Below are 17294 nucleotides of genomic sequence, written 5' to 3'. Positions count from 1 at the left end.
GAACTGAAAAATGGGTATACTGTCCCCCCACGGAGGCCAACAAGGTATATGGGTTTGGGACAAGGGGGTGCAGAGTTTTAACCCGTTCATTGACTGCTCTGAGGTCCTGCACCAGCCGGTACATGCCATCAGGTTTTTGCACAGGCAAGATAGGAGTGTTCCAAGCTGACTGGCATTCTAGAAGTACACCATATTCTAGGAATCTGTCTATAGTTCCCTGTAGCCCCTCTCTGGCTTCCCTCTTGATTGGATAGTGTTTGATTCGCACCAGGCCTTTTCCTGGCAAAAGCTGCACATTGACAGGGGTTTGGTGTGTGGCTTTTCCCGGGACCCCTGATGCCCAGACTAGGGGGTATATCTGGTCCTCCCACTGGCTCCACTCTGGGGCTTGCATAGCTGAGGGCTCAACTGCAAGAGTCATTATCCATGCATTCTCGGGGGGTAAGGTGAGGGTTATTTCATCTTGGGTAAAATGCAGGGTGGCACCTAAGCGACAAAGCAGGTCCCGTCCTACCTGGGGTGTTGGGCAATCGGCTTGTGAGATATAGTTCTGTTTCCCAAAGCACATTCTGCTGGGGCATACACTGAACACTTGGTTCCTTTTCCTGTGGCACCCACCACAGTGAGAGAGTCTGCCACGGGCAGTTGAAGGGGTTGATATATAGTGGTGCGTGTTGCCCCAGAGTCTACTAAAAAGTCTTATTTCCAAATTTCCCACCCGCATTTTTACTCAGGGTTCCGGGGGCAGGATGGTCCATCTCCCCTGACACCCCTATTCTTGCTCCTCCGCAGCCATCATAGGAGTACGCTGCCTTTGGGGGCATTCATTTTTCCAGTGTCCCTCCTGCCAGCAGATAGCACACTGGTTGTGACCCAGGCGCTTCTCCTGCGGGTCGGGGCATCCACGCCCACTGCCCCTTACTCCCCGGCCCCTTCCACCTTCCTGGGGCCTTTCCCTGCCGGTTTGCACTGCCGCTACCAACATTTTCCCTTGCTTTTTCTCCTTTTCTCCCTCTCTCAGGCTATAAACCTTATTTGCAGTTTCCAGAACCTGTGCCATGGTCATGCCCATTAAATCCTCCTTTTTCTGCAATTTCCTTTTAATATCAGGGGCTGCACGACTGGTAAAGATACCTTTTATAACTGCCTCAGTGGCCTGGTCATCGGGGTTTGCATTTGTATTCTGTCGAATAGCGTCTCGGATGCCATGGTCATGCCCATTAAATCCTCCTTTTTCTGCAATTTCCTTTTAATATCAGGGGCTGCACGACTGGTAAAGATACCTTTTATAACTGCCTCAGTGGCCTGGTCATCGGGGTTTGCATTTGTATTCTGTCGAATAGCGTCTCAGATGCGCTGCAGAAAGCAACCGGACTTTGCTTTGGCTCCTGCACTATCTCATATGGTTTTGCCCAATTGTTGTGTCGGACAGCTGAGTGTCGGAGTCCATACAAAAGCAGCTTCTTGTAGGAGGTGAGGCGGTTGAGGTGCTGCTCATCATTAGGATTCCACCTGGGATCAGCCAGGGGAACCTGGTTCCCGGGAACAGGGACAGTATCTGGATTCGCATCATATCTCCGCTGTGCCTCTTCCCTTGCCTTAACCTGATTCCGCTCCACCTCAGATAACAGGATCCTCATAAGGATCTGACAATCATCCCAGTCAGGCTTGTGGCTAGCCAGACATCCCTCAAAAACAGAGATAAACCGGCTTGGATTCGTTGAGAATTCCCCAGCCTGTGTCTTAAAGGCTGCTAGCTCCACTGGATTAAAAGGCACATGGGTGTAAACTTGCATAGTAGTGGCCGCACGCCCTTCCGCTCCTTGGCGGGCTATCCTGGTCTTGGTAATCAACGGATAGAATCCCACTGAGGGAGCAATCTCTGGGGCCTGGGGCACCTGCTCTTTATGTGGTGGGGGTGTTAAAACTGAAGGGGACACCGAATCTGTCATTACAACTGTAGGAGGGCTCTGGGGACTAACGTTAGTGACTACCGAACCTGTCGGAGTCAAATTACACTGTTGCAAAATATCAGTCCTATGCCATAAAGCCATAAACAATTGCGCATACAGATGTTCGTTCCATTTATCCGTTCGCTGACAAAACAGGATTAATTGGAGGATCATCCTGTAATTAAGTGATCCTTCCGGTGGCCACCTCTCCTGGCCCTCTAGTTGGTATTGAGGCCAGTCTACTGTACAGAACCTTTTAAAGTTATGCTTAGTCATTGGATCCGAGCCAAACACCTTCCAATTCACCAGAATGCATTCTAAGGGTGTACACTGTACCTGGCGCCCCATACCATGCCCTTGACCCATTATATGACGCTCTATCGTCTAATGGGAATTACAACGACTGGGCATCCCCAGCCTCAGGCCTAAGTCCACACTACTGGACTGTTCCTACCTTATCCAAGGGACTGGTTGCTCACTGTCGCACACAACTGCTTCTCCACTACTTGAGCGTGTTGCACCGTTGTGCCCTCTGGGGTCGCTCACACCGCATCTCCGCAGAGGCCCCCGATGAAGTCACCGGCGCGTGCTGGGCGTCGGTTGTTGCCGCAATCCGTCTACCACCAGAAGGGATCCAGGCAAGGCTAATTTTAGCCTCAGTGCCCCACGTTGGCCGCCAAGAATTGTTGCCGGCAGATAACTGCCTGAGGCCAAGCAACGGGGGGGGGGGGTGGTCTGTCGCCCGGTGTGCCGCGCCAATAAACACGCCAGGGTGGAGAAGCAAACCAAGTTTATCTGAGATCTCAAAGCGGTGCAGGGAGACTGACTCAAATTAAGCACCTCTAAAACAAACAGTTTGTTCCTTTATATCCATGAGAACTTTTCTCGCTGACTCGCAATCCCCCGTTTCCCCTCCCTCTTCTGTTCAGCTGCAGCATTTTTTTTCACACACTTCTTTGTCTTGCCCCTCCCTCTCCCCCTTTCTGCTGCAGAGACATGTATGCTGTATCTAAAAGTGGCCTTGAAACTTGCTTCAGCCTAGCTTTAATGTATTACAGCAAAGAACTGGCTGCTACAACCAAAAACTAACTGCTAACATTACATTTTTGCAACTATTAGTACATTAGGTTACACTAGGTTACACAAAGTGTTGAACATGGAGGAACAATGGTTCACTGAGGCCTACAACAGGAGGGCTTCAGTGACACTTGTGATCTACCACTCTCCCGAGTTACCTAGATTTATACCTGGTGACACTAACACAGGGAACATCTCAGATCAGGAGATGACCAATTTGCTCAGAATAGGAACAAAAGAATGGAAACACTGGCTGCAGTAAAAGCATGAAGAAAAAATGCCAGAATTTAGAATGAAGGAGACGGGTGAGGATGCAGAGGAGAGAGTGTACCAGAGACACTGAGCAGAGGCTGAAATTGAAAAGGAACCTCACAGAATGTGAATGGAACAGCTGGAGAATGAGAAAGATGCTCATGAACTGCAGCTCTGAGTCCTAGACAGGCAAAAGGAACAGCAGCCACAGCTGAATAACAGAGACTGACATAAAGTCTGCCCAGTTCATAAAGACTCTGAATGTATTGAACTATTTTATCCACCTTTGAGCATCACCTTTCATATTGACAAAATTCATGAAGACCAGTGGATGCCTGCTAAACAAATTGACTGGAAAGGCCAGAGAGGTATCTAATGAATTAGGGGTAGAGGAGGCTTTTGATTTATGTAAAGTTTAGAGAAACTATATTGAATAGTTTAATATTACCACTGAGTCTTATAGGCTAAAATTCAGAAATCTAAGAATTTCTGGTAATGTTACTTATGTAGATTGTACTCATAAATTTCTTGATTTACATTAAAAAGTGGGTGAAGGGGGAAAAAGCTTATGGTGACTTTGATAAACTGCTAGATATAATTACTCTGGAAAGATTGCTAAAATGGCTCCTGAAGAAATCAGAGCTGCAATATGCAATAGAAAGCCTGATTCTGGCTATGTCTACAATAGCACTTCTGTCAGTAAAACTTTTGTCGGTCAACCGCGTGGAAAAAAATACGCCCTGACTGACACAAGTTTCACTGACAAAAATGCCAGTGTGGACAGTGCTATATCAGTGGGAGACACTCTCCTGCCAACATGGCTACTACTGCCCATTGGGGGGTGTGGTTTAATTATGCCTATGGGAGTCTGCCATTAGCATACTGCTGTAATGGGGAGACCTTACAGCGGCACAGCTGCAGCAGTACAGTTGTACTGCTGTAAGGTCTGTAGTATACACATAGCCTCAGTCTTACGGACAGCAGATATCACTGATGAATTTATAGAAAACAGAGCTTGTGAAGGGTGTAAATCCCAAGAGAAAGGTAATCCCTGTAAACCCCAGTAAATTTAACCCCAACTTTATTAGAACAGCTCATGGGAGCCCAGAACATAAATTCTCTCACCTGAAGGGGAAACCATCAATCTGGGACGCCATACCATATAAAATTAAATTGCCCAAAGCTTAAAAACATTCCACAACTTGCACCAATAAACACTACAATAAATTCTAATGCTGTCACTTTGTTTACAAATGCTATTCATATAAACTCCAGCATTGCCACCTCCAGTACAAATCCTAATCTTGCAGGTGTTAAAGCTACCATTTTCATTCCAGAATAGGTGGTGGAAGAGGAAAGCATCCAACCTCACAAATTATATTAGAACTGAGATGTGGAGGGGTAGTGAGGAATTCATAAAGAATGCAAAGGTCAGTGGAATTGTGTGTACTTGATGATGAGATTTCAGCCTCTGATATTACTTTAGGTAAAAGGGAATAATTGGTCTGAGACGGAGATTTGTTGACATATAATAAGACTGTGAACATATTGGCTTTCTCTCTGCTTTCTGTAAAAGCGCTTTTGGCCAGAATCCCCTTGAATGGAAATTTTTTGAAGGTGATAGGGTGGTTGATATTATATTTATTACCTGCTGATGTCTTGATTGGTAATGATATTTCAGCTATGTTTAATGAGGTTAATATCATGACCAGGTCACAGGAAAAGTATGGCTCTTACGCACGTTCCCTGCATGATGTCAGTGAGGGAAATTATGAACAGGCTAGAGCAGTGGTCTCCAACCTTTTTATGCCCAAAATCACTTTTTGAATCTAAAGCAACCCAGGATCTGCCCCCCCCCCCCAGTTGCTCGCTCTCCCCAGGGCAAGCTTCAGCTTTTTTGCCACCCCCAGGGGGTGAAGCAAAAAATAAAATAAAACCAATCCGTGGCACTTCGGTGGCAGCTCAATCACGCCACTTCATTAGGGACCCGCCACTGAAGACCCGGACGTGCCACCCCTTTCCATCAGCCGCCCAAAGCACCTGCTTCCTTCGCCGGTGCCTGCAGCTGCCCCTGGCTCTCCCCACCTTCACTCACTTTCACAGGGCTGGGGTAGCTGGTTGGGGTTTGGGAGGGGGTGTGGGCTTTGGGCTGGGGCTGAGGGGTTTGCAATGTGGGAGGGGGCTCTGGGCTGAGGCTGAGCAGGGGGTTGGGGTGCAGGAGGGGGCTCCGGGCTGGGACACAGTGTTGGGGTGAAGAAGGGGGTACAGGGTGCGGGCTTGGGAGGGGACTCAGGGCTGGGGGTTGAGGTGCGGGCGCAGCAAGACTAAGGCAGGCTCTCTGCCTACCCTGGCCCCACACTGCTCCCAGAAGGGGCCAACATGGCCTTGCAGCCCCTGAGGTGGGGGGGGGCATGTGGCTCTGTGTGCTGCACTTCTCAGGAAGCACCACCCCTGTAGCTCTCCCAGCCAATGGGAGCTTTGGGGGCAGTGCTTGCAGGCAGGAACAGTGTGCAGAGGGAGACCCCTATGCCGCCTTGGCTGGCTGCTTCCAGGAGTGGCGTGGGGCCGGGATAGGGAGTCTGCCTTAGGGGCAGCCATGCTGCACCACTGGGGATCGTGATGAACTGGGAGATCCTCTAGGATTGCGATCGACCGGTTGGTGACCACTGGGCTAGAGAATGTCTCTGTTTATGCCAGTTGAGAATTTGTCTTATGTGTCAGAGGTGGCTCTAAACTTGAATGAAATACAGAAGGAGTTTATTATGGCTCGGCAAAATGATGTTTTGTGAGAGAGGGCCAGAGCTGATGCTCAGAAGCAAGCCCCAGTTGGGGTAGGGAGAAGCAGATTTTTCGTGCAGTCTGGTTTGTTGTATAAAAAATCCCCTACAGGGAAAAAACACCCTCATGGTAGGATTTGCAAACAGTTTGTGGTAACTGAGAGATGTAGAGGTGACTTGCTAAAGTTAGCTCATGATGGTCCATTTGCAGGGCACCTGGGTATGGAAAGAACATGGACAAGTTAAAGCAAAATTTCTGCTGGCATCACCTTTTTTTAAATAGTGAGGGATTACTGCAGAAGCTTTGATTTGAGTCAGAAGTGTAAAGAGTTAAAAGAGCTTAGTAAGGTGCCACTGCAACCCATTACTAATGATCAGGGAGGCATTTGCCAAAGTGTCTGAGGATATTGTGGGACCACTCCCTAAACCTTTCAGGAATGGAAAGATATATTCTTGCCGTGGGAGATTTTGCTACCAGATACCCTGAGGCATCTAATATTGAGGCAGAGACTGTGGCCGCAGCATTGCTTACTATTTTTAGCAGAGTGAGTTTTCCCAGAGAAATTTTGTCAAACCATGATACTAATTTTATGTCTGTTGTTTTTAAGCTGTTGTGGGAGATGTGTGCAGTAAAGCATCTAAAAGCTGCTCCTTGCCACCTAGAGACCAGTGGTCTGGTAGAAAGACTCAATGAAACTGTTAGAATATAGATATTCAGGCCTGCCTGTAAAGGCCTATATGTCAAGAATTTAGGTATATTTTTATCACTTAGGTAGTTATAGAGGTATAAAACAAATCAAAATCACGGTCCGCCTGTGTAACGGCCTTCTCTCACTAGGATAGTTGAAGCCTTGTTCTTAGGCTAAGGCCTTTGTCTAAACAGCAGGGGCAGCCATAAGCTGGGAAGCATAAGGTCACATTATCACATTCCAAATCAGTCATATTGAAATAAGGTGGTATTGGGCTGTTAGGAAGAGGGTCCTGTCCTGATAATGCCCATCACAACCAGATAAAGAAACTCATCTTAAGTGATAGCATCCCGTCTGGCAAGAAATCACTTGTCAATGGCTGTCAAGTATCAGAGGGGTAGCCGTGTTAGTCTGGATCTGTAAAAGCAGCAAAGAATCCTGTGGCACCTTATAGACTAACAGACGTTTTGGAGCATGAGCTTTCGTGGGTGAATACCCACTTCTTCATTACATGCATCTGAAGAAGTGGGTATTCACCCATGAAAGCTCATGCTCCAAAACGTCTGTTAGTCTATAAGGTGCCACAGGATTCTTTGCTGCTTTGTCAATGGCTGTTCTTGTGAAACCCTCATTTCTGTATTGTTTTATCTTTATGGCCCCCACTTTTCTCTTGTTAATCTGTCTGGTTCTCTAACTGTTTCTGTCTGCTATATAATTAATTTTGCTAGGTGTAAGTTAAGTAGGGTAGTGTGTTATAATTGGTTAGAGAATTATGTTACAATATGTTAGGATTGGTTAGATAGATTTCAGTAAAATGATTGGTTAAGGTATAGCTGAAAATATTACTATATAAACTGGGGTCAAACAGGAAGTGGGCGGAAGGGGAATTGGAATAATGTTTCTAAGGAACAGGGATACAGGCAAGGCTCTGCAGCCTCAAAGCTGGGAAGGGGGGACACGGGGTAAATGCTCTGCTGCATCAGAGCTGGGAATGGAACACTGGGGAGCAGACTCTACTGGCATATAGAGATAAATCCGACTGGTGTGAAGGTCTTTGAAATATGCTTGCTTGGAAACTAACCTCAATAAACATTGCAGTGTCTGCGCTTCGGACTTCTGGTGTATTGCTTTGTGCTGTCTGCATGATAAGAACTAGGGAAATGGGAGTGTTGAGGGAAAGCCCTCTAACAGGAATACTGAAGCATATGCTGAAAATGTATGTGACTAGGTGCCAGAATGACTGGGACGTCGTCCGTATTTACAGTATGCGTACAGGAGTGTACCCCAAGAGTCTGTAGGGTGTGCTCCCTTTGATCTACTGTAAGAAGGCAGGTCAGGGAACCACTGGATCTGATTCGTGTTTCTTGGGAAGGCAATACTTAGGAGACAGAGCAGCTAGTGGTGGAGTATGTGTCTCAATGTAAAGAGAGTTTGCAAGGCATGATGGAGTTGGTTCAGCAGAATCTTAAGAAAAGCCAGAAAGCTCAGAAGGCTTGGTATGATGGGCATACTGAGGAAACGGGATTGGAAGTTGGAGATATGGTGCTTATGCTAGATCCTGTGAGAGAAAATAAAATGCAAGATATTTGGAATGGACCCTGTGAGGTAATGGAAAGAGTTAGTGAGGTTACTTATAATGTGAGGGAACCCCATGGCAGAGGAGTTGTGTAAACAGTGCATGTCAATAGATTGAAGGCTTACTCTGAAAGGGAAGTAGTTGTGAATTTGATTTGCTGTGCTGATGACACTTTGTCCCTTTAACTGATATGGTTTCAGAAAGCAAAGAGGAAACACAGCTTGAAAACGTTAAGCTGGGGGAGGGTTTAGCTACAGGCCAAAAGAAGATTGTTAGCTCTGTCAAAGCATCAGAGGCAGACATTCTGAAATTGGCCTGGATTAACTGACAAGATAATGCACTCTGTTCAAACCACAGATCTCCACCTAGCTCCTGGCAGGGCACATTGGGCCAAGGGAGAAATGCATAAACAGGTTCAGGAAGAGGCTGAAAGCATGTTAGCAATGGGAGTAGTTACTAGGCCCAAAAGCACCTGGGCCTCCCTTATTGTGATGGTGCTCCAAAAGGACAAAACCATGAGGTTTTGTGTGGATTACAGGAATTTGAATGCTATTGCTCAACCTGACCCTTACCTCCACACCCAGAATAGAGGATCTGCTAGGTATACTGGGAGTGAAATTCATGAGCACACTGAATTTAACTTGAGGTTACTGGCAAATTTCTTTAGGTGCTGATGCCCAAGAAAAATCTGCTTTCATAGTGGAATCTGGTCTATCTGAGTTCAAGGTCTCTCTGTTTGGATTGCAGGATTCAGGAGCTACATTCATGAGGTTTATAAATGAAGTCCTGCAGGTACTGGTAACTTTCGTAAGGGCTTACATAAATGATCTAGCTCAGTGGTCTCCAAAGTGGGGTGTGCAAGATGATCCATTGGGGGTGTAGCAGGAGGACCACTGCCGGGGGGAGGGCCGGGGGAAGGGCGGCTGGAGGAGAGAGGGAACGAGCGAGCGGGAAAGCTGCCCCACCTCCCCCTGGAGGCAGGGCCACCCAGAATGCAGGGGCTTTAGGAGCTGCAGGGCCCTGGTCTAAGGGGGCCCCGGGGCCCTGGCCTGCAGCTCTAAAGCCCCTTTCAGAATGCAGCCCTGAGTCCTCTGGCCCGTGGAGGAGCAGGGGTAGCCACGCAGCCAGCGGCCGGAAAGAAGTGGTGCTTTTCTCTTCAAAGCTGGTGGAAAGAAGTGGTTGCTTCTCTCTGGCTGGTGGCTGTGCGGCTGCCCCTGCTCCTCCTGAGTCCTCCGGCCTGTGCTCGCAGGGCCATATTCCGAAAGAGGCTTTAGAACTGCAGCCTGGGACCCCCTTAGCCCAGGTAGGGGGCAACTCCCAGGATCGTGGACATGGAGGAAGTGCGGCACTGTGCAGAGCCAATTGCACACCCCCTGCACCAAACAGGAGCTGCCCCAGGTAAGTGCTCTGCACCTCCTGCCTGCCCCAGCCCTGAGCCTCCTCCCACACCCCAACCCTGAGCGCCCTCCTGCACCCTAACTCCCTCCCCGACCCCGCATCCCACCCTGAGCCCCCTCCTGCACCCTAACCCTAATCCAGACCTTCAAATCACTGTATCACAAAGTGTTAAACAAGGCTTTCAGAAATAATGAAGCATATTCAATCATATTGCTCATTAAAAATATTAATAATAATTTTGTTTGTGAGAACAGAAAGGTTTTTTGTACCGTTAATAAATAAAATACAATAATTTTTAAAAAAAAATTGTTTATTTCATCTTTATCTCATCCTTTTTTAATTTCTATTTTTGTATGTTTTATAATGTACATAATATATTAGTATAGTAGTACATGTATATAATTTATACATAAATATATATACACATTGGGGGTGCATGCTCAAAAATTTTTAACTAATAGGGGTGTGCGATCAAAAAAGTTTGGAGACCACTGATCTAATTAGCCATTTTCAGCAGCTCTTGGCAAGATCACATAAACCAAGTGGGAATTGTGTTACATAGGCTTAGAGAGGCTAACCTGACAAAGTTCCTAAATGCGAGCATCAAAGGGACACAGTGCACAGTGGGCTGATTTGCCCTAAGCCTATTAAAAGCTGCCCTGCGCCTACAACAAAGAAGCAGGTCCAATCCTTTATTATTTTTAAAGGGGTTCACTGATATTGTTGCTCCCACAACAGACCTTGTAAAAAAAGGAAGCCTGACAAAGTAGTGTGGACAGAGGCCTGGGAAAAGAACTTCCGGAGCATAAGGTCTGGGAAAAGAACTTCCAGAGCATAAAAGAAGTCTTATCTAAAGAACCTGTCTTAGCCAGCCATGATTTTGAGACAGCATTTCTGCTATACACTAATGCCTGCAATATTGGATTTGGAGCAGTGCTAATGCAAGAAGGAGAAGGTGATAAGAGACACCCCAATTCATGTGTAAGCAAGAAACTGACACCAGAGAACAAAATTATGCAACTATTGAAAAGGAATGTTATGCAATTGTGAGGGCCTGTTAAGCAATTTAAACCCTATTTGTACAACAGACGGTTCAACGTATTAAGCAACCATGCACCTCTCATATGGCTGCATAGAGCTAAGGGAACCAATTCCAGGTGGCTTTGTTGGAGTGCAGCCTTACAGGAATATGAAATGAACATAATTATATTAAAGGCAGAGGAAATGTAGTGGCAGATGCATTGTTGAGAATGGGGAACTCCTAAGATGCACCCAGCAGTGTCTGGGACACCCTTTTCTACATCAATTTTGCATTTGTTGCGAATTATACCTGTGGGCCATGCACCGTTCGTTTCTAGGCTGAGGCACAAAAACCAAAGATTTACAGAGTGTCCAAACAACAAAGTTTTATTGCACAAGGTTCAAACAACATTCGAATGTGGTGTCCCCCTGCTAGTCAGGGAGAGACCCAGGCTGCAGATTACATAGAAGTTATATACCTTTTAAGAGTGCATGCTACCCTCGTGGATTGGAAGCCTTAGCCAATAAACAAGCCATTTTCTTATCTTTAGCCTATTACAGCTAGTCATTGTCCTCATGCTGGCTAGTGCAGAGTCCAGCTGTTACCGTGCATACTAGAATTTTTCCTTAATTATGCTGTTGCAGTTGTTTTCCTATCCTCTTTCCTGTTTCTGGCTTTATCTTTCTTTAATGCTGCCCTTGGGAGCTTTGTACGTGATGTGCTCGCTTTTAGTTAATGATGGATACAAAATAGGGGAACTTACAAAATGGAGTCACTCATGCTAATTACTCTTAACACATCGGGGGTGTGATGCTGATTAAAGGAAGGTGACCATATTTACACTAAACCACTGTTGCACAGTTGTGATAAATCTTACACAATATGTTGTGTAATGTATCATCAGAAAAGTTATAGTCTGCTATATATGATTATCCTGTTTATATGCATGTGTCATCATTGTATATGAAGTTATGAAACTTTGCTCTAGGTTCATATCTCAAACCTGTTGTGTTTCTGGATAACACCTCCAAGACAGATTTACACCAAGGCTAGCCAGCCTGCTTGATGGCCCATTGAGGATAATCAGCTCTTCCAAGGACCCCTCCCAAGGTCTCTTCTTCACGCACATGTAGGCAATGAATGCCTCATGACTCAGCAAGACACATGTGACCCAGAACTACTGTTTGTGGCAGTAACTTTCCATGCACATGTTCTGTGGGTATAAATTGCAGACTGGGACAATGGTCTTTGTCTTCAATCCTGCACCATTTCACTGGACTGTGATTTTCTAACAAGATGGAAGCTTTGAACAAAGGACTGATGACCACCAATCTTTTTGGGTGATCTAGAGAGACATATTGCAAGGTAGCAGAATTACCATCACTGCTGTTTTCCTGACCTATAGACTCTGAAATCTATTGTAATGTATATGATTCCTTAAACCATTTAATAACTTCTTTTCTTTTCTTATAAATCCTTAGTTAGTTTACTAAAGATTGACTGCAACGTGGTATTTGGTGAGATCCTGAAAGTACATGTTGACCTGGGGGTGAATGTCTGATTCTTTGGAATTGGAAGAACCTAACGTGTGGTGAATTTTGGTTTTAAGAATCTTTCATCACCAAGTCCAGTTGTCTGGTTGGTGACTAGGGGCTGGAATGCCAAGGGGACTGTTGTTTGGCTCTCTGTGAACTAGTGCAGTGATACAAGAGTTCACTTTTGTTACTGGTTTGGTGAAATCTTATGATAGAATAAACCACCAGTTTTGGGGTGTGTCTGCCTTGTTTCTTACAGTCTGTCCTGAATTTGGCATTCTCAGTTGTGACCCATACCAGGCAGTTTGGTAACCATTAATAAATATTTGTTCCTCAGATAGATGCTTATAAACTGTAATCAAGGCTCCCTTTAACCTTCTCTTTATTAAGCTAAATAAATAGAGCTCTTTGAGTCTATCACTATAAGACATGTTTTCTAATCCTTTAATCGTTCTTGTGGCTCTTTTCTGTACCCTCTCCTGTTTATCAACATCCTTCTTAAATTGTGGACACTAGAACTGAACACGGTATTCCAGCAGTAGTTGCATCAGTGCCAAATACAAGCAAAACAACCTCTCTACTCCTCTAAATTCCCTTGTTTATGCCTCCAAGCCTTGCATTAGGCCTTTTATCCACAGCATCACACTGGGAGCTCATGTTTGACTGACTGTCATAAACAGATAGCTAAGGGTTAATGTCTCTTTCACCTGAAGCACCTGACCAGAGGACCAATCAGGAAACTGGATTTTTTCAACTTTGGGTGGAGGGAATTTTGTGTCTGAGGTCTTTGTCTGTCTGCCTGCTTTCTCTGAGCTTTGGAGAAGTAGTTTCTGCTTTCTAATCTTCTGTTTCTAAGTGTAAGGCCAAAGAGATCAGATAGTAAGTTATATGGTTTCTTTTCTTTGGTATTTGCATGAATATAAGTGCTGGAGTGCTTTGATTTGTATTTTTTTTGAATAAGGCTGTTTATTCATATTTCTTTTAAGCAATTGACCCTGTATTTGTCACCTTTATACAGAGAGACCATTTGTATGAATTTTTCTTTCTTTTTTATATAAAGCTTTCTTTTTAAAACCTGTTAAAGTTTTCTTTATTGGGAAATTTCAGGGAAATTGAGTCTGTACTCACCAGGGAATTGGTGGGAGGAAGAAATCAGGGGGAGATCTGTGTGTGTTGGATTTGCTAGCCTGATTTTGCATTCCCTCTGGGTGAAGAGGAAAGTGCTTTTGTTTCAAGGACTGGGAACGGAGAGGGGGAGTCACTCTGTTTGGATTCACAGAGCTTGTGTCTGTGTATCTCTCCAGGAGCACCTGGAGGGGGGAAGGGAAAAAGGATTATTTCCCTTTGTTGTGAGACTCAAGGGATTTGGGTCTTGGGGTCCCCAGGGAAGGTTTTTCAGGGGGACCAGAGTGCCCCAAAACACTCTAATTTTTTGGGTGGTGGCAGCAAGTACCAGGTCCAAGCTGGTAACTAAGCTTGGAGGTTTTCATGCTAACCCCCATATTTTGGACGCTAAGGTCCAAATCTGGAACTAGAGTTATGACACTGACTAGCCTCCAGAACCCCCAAATCTTTTTCAGAGTCACTGCTTCTCAAGACAGAGCCCCTTTCTTTGTTCCTAGATGTATGCATTTACATGCACCCACCCCACTTTTTGCTTGTGCCTAGTTTACCGAGTGATCTGGATCACTCTGTATCAATGACCTATCCTCTTCATTATGTACCACTTCCCCAATTTTTGTGTCATCAGCAAACTGTATTCGTGATAATTTTGTTTTCTTTTAGGTCATTAATAAAAATGTTCAATAGTGTATGAAAAAATCCGATCTCTGCAGAATCTGACTAGAAACACACCTGTTCAAAGATAATTCCTGTTTACTTTTTTTGAAACCTGTCAGTTAGCCAGCTTTTAATTCATTTAATGTGTGCCGTGCTAGTTTTATATCATTATAGTTTTTTTAACGAAAATGTCATGTGGTATCAAATCAAACACCTTATAGAAGTGTAGATATATTACATCAACACTATTAGCTTTATCAATCAAATTTGTAATCTCATCAAGAAAGATAGGTTGATAGTATTTACTTTCCATAAATCCATATTTATTGGCATTAATTATATTACCCTCCTTTCTTAATTGAGTCCTGAATCAGCTATTCCATTATTTTGCCCAGAATTATCTTGCTCCTTAGCCAGCTCTTTTAAAAAAATGTGGTTGCAAGTTATCTGGAATTCTTCATTTAAAAATATTTAACATTAATAGCTACTGTGTAACATCCTCCTGAGACACTAGTGGAATGGAGAGAGTGTTACCATAAAATATGATTACATCATCTGTTTTTCCCCAAATACAGGACAGAAATATTTTTTGAATGCTTCTACCTTTTCTGCATTATTATTGACATTTCTGTCATTTCCATCTAGTAATGGTCCAATATAATTGTTAGGATTTCCCCCCCCAATATACTTAAAACAAAAGCAAAAACAACCCCCCCACACACCAAACTCTGCTGGATATACATTTCTCCTTGTCCCTTTGCTTCCCTAATCAATTTTCTATAATTCCTAGTTTCTCATTTATATTTATTACTACCAACTTTTCCTTTCTTCCTTTTGTTATATACATATTTTTTATGGTTGCCTTCATTTCCCCACTAAACCAGGTTGATTTTTTTAATACACAGGTCTATAATACAACACACACCCAATGCACACACCCACCATGCTGGTCTGGGTTTTATTCTCTTGGTACATTATAAATGTTATCAAATCATGATCACTTGTACCTAAATTACTATTAATTTTTAATTCTGTGATCCTTTCCTTTTCATCTGTCAAGACAAAGTGTAATATTGAATTCTCCTGTCTTTACTGTTTAGTCAATAAACTTCAGAATGACACCTGAAAATATCCTCTTCCTTGTGATAAAAAGCAGCTGCTGTAATGTCTTTTCATGCTAATCTCAAAACTTTTTAACAGATTAAGGTCTCAGTCCTGCAACCCACTACTCACATGAGTAGTGACTTCTCACAGGGACAAAGTTTCTTGCATACTTTTGTATTTGCAGGATTGGAACCGTAGAACATTTAGTTATTGAGTGTCCTAAAATCAAAAAATATTTTATTTAATTTTAATTTTTAAAAATGTAATTATTAGAGAAATCCTAATATTCGAAATAAATAATCACCTTAATGCTGTTAAGCTGTGGGGGAAACAATTTTTTTTTGGAAGAGTTATGGGTTTTTAAAAAAAATTCGTATCACAAAAACAGCATGCTGGTACAAATTATACTACACAGCTGACTAACTGTTAACTGATCTAGAAAAAAATCAAATTCCCTAAAACTATACTAAAACATGTACAGCAATGCAAAGTGTACTGATCTTAAACACAAAACATATTGGGAGCACCATGTTAAAGATGCATATTATAGTGATAAATCTGGGATCCCTAATGAAAAGAGAGAGCCTGGTTTTATACAGTCTGACAGAAGGATAGTACAGTTCTGGGATTAGCGGCTTGAACAAAAAGCTGGCATGTGGAATTGCAGTCTTTTTATATAATGACTTTTGGCAAATATCTCCTTTAGGACCGAGTGAAAATGTTGTCTGCCAGGAGAAACAACTTCTTGAGTTATGGCCAATCACTATGCAGTGAGGAAGGATGAGCTTGGAGTGAGAAGCCCTCAAAAGCCAGTTTAAATTATTAAATCAGAAAAGCTGTATTTTTAACGATGATCACGCTGACAAACACAGGGCCCTGGAATTATAGCTGATTCAATGTTTGAACTAGGGTGGATTTGCACTGCTGGAGGTTATTGGAGTGTAGAGTGTCTAATCGCTATTTCCCACAAAATGCCTTATTTTGCAAAACTCATTTTATTACTCTTTTGCTTTGTCCTTCTTGTGGGGAGCAGAAAGCACAGGAGCAGGAGGTGCATAGGTCAGCTGGAGGTGCAGAAGGCAAGGTAAGGAACCTTCAAATATATAACTCTTTTGCTCTCACTACATATACATTAGTGAAATTAATACTGTATAGATGTATACAGTCAGTTCAGTTAGACGTGTACATGAAATTTGCCTATTTTAATTGTATATGTGTCTAGCTTCTATGGCTTCTGAATAAACTTATACAATCTTTACTGCTATCTTCAGATTTAACTGTAATTGGTCATGTTTCTAGCAGCTGTCATTGGTAACCTGGCCATTGATTGTATTTTAGTGAACACAGTCTCAGACATGCACACACAATACTGTAGATACAGTAAGAACTGAAGGTGGATGTAGACCAAGGGTTCAGCCCATTCAGTTTTAAATATCGTCCCAGCAATAACATAAGGCTTTATTTTAAATGAATCTTTCAAAGTGCCTTCTATTTTCCTGTGGTTGTTTGTTTAAACATCTCTATTATGCAAATCCATCTGAAAATGCATTTTATTTTCTCCTGACAACTTGTGGGGTTTTAGTTAGTGTACATGGTATTCTTACTGCATAGGAGTATATACTGTATCAGTTTTGTAAAGTTATTCTGCAGATACATTTTGGAAAATTATGTAGGAACTTTAATATAACTTTTTATAGTATTATTAAGGCAAGTGTGCACCAAAGAGTTAAAGGTCTTAGTGAAGTTTGTTAGATTTACTATTATTGAGACTGGGGGCGAGGAGAGGTTTACATTAGAAAAGATAAGCTTCCAAACCTGCCAAGCAGTCCAGAGTATATTATCCTTTTTTGTATAGAGTTATGTCATCCAGTGACAATTATATCTTATAAGATTGTTTGCTAGGTTAAGAGCTTGAAAATAAAGTTGGGTTAATCCATCTTATTAAATGGAATCACTCTGACTGTAAACAGTCATCTTTGTATTCATTTTGTATTGTTTAACATGGCACCATGAACATACCTTTTTATCCACAGATAGTGCTGAGATTCAGTAGACGTTTTGCAGAAAATGTATTATGAAAGAAGCAGAAGCAGAGAGGCTAGTATTGTCTAATATTTCTTTTGGTATTTAATGC

At 43.3% G+C, this 17294-nt stretch overlaps 1 protein-coding gene across 1 annotated transcript in view; it reads left to right on the top strand.

The window, feature by feature from the left end:
• The first annotated feature begins 16116 nt into the window (after nt 1-16116).
• GABRR2 (gamma-aminobutyric acid type A receptor rho2 subunit) overlaps nt 16117-17294 on the top strand; it is a 61697-nt gene continuing 60519 nt past the window's right edge. Inside the window, exon 1 of the mRNA XM_030555918.1 lies at nt 16117-16244. Within this exon, the coding sequence (XP_030411778.1) occupies nt 16132-16244 (113 nt within the window). The 5' untranslated portion in view covers nt 16117-16131. The remainder of the gene's footprint in view (nt 16245-17294) is intronic.

Source organism: Gopherus evgoodei, chromosome 3, assembly GCF_007399415.2.
Source record: "Gopherus evgoodei ecotype Sinaloan lineage chromosome 3, rGopEvg1_v1.p, whole genome shotgun sequence".
NCBI classification, from domain to species: Eukaryota; Metazoa; Chordata; order Testudines; family Testudinidae; genus Gopherus; species Gopherus evgoodei.
This window is presented reverse-complemented; position numbering and strand designations above follow the sequence as displayed.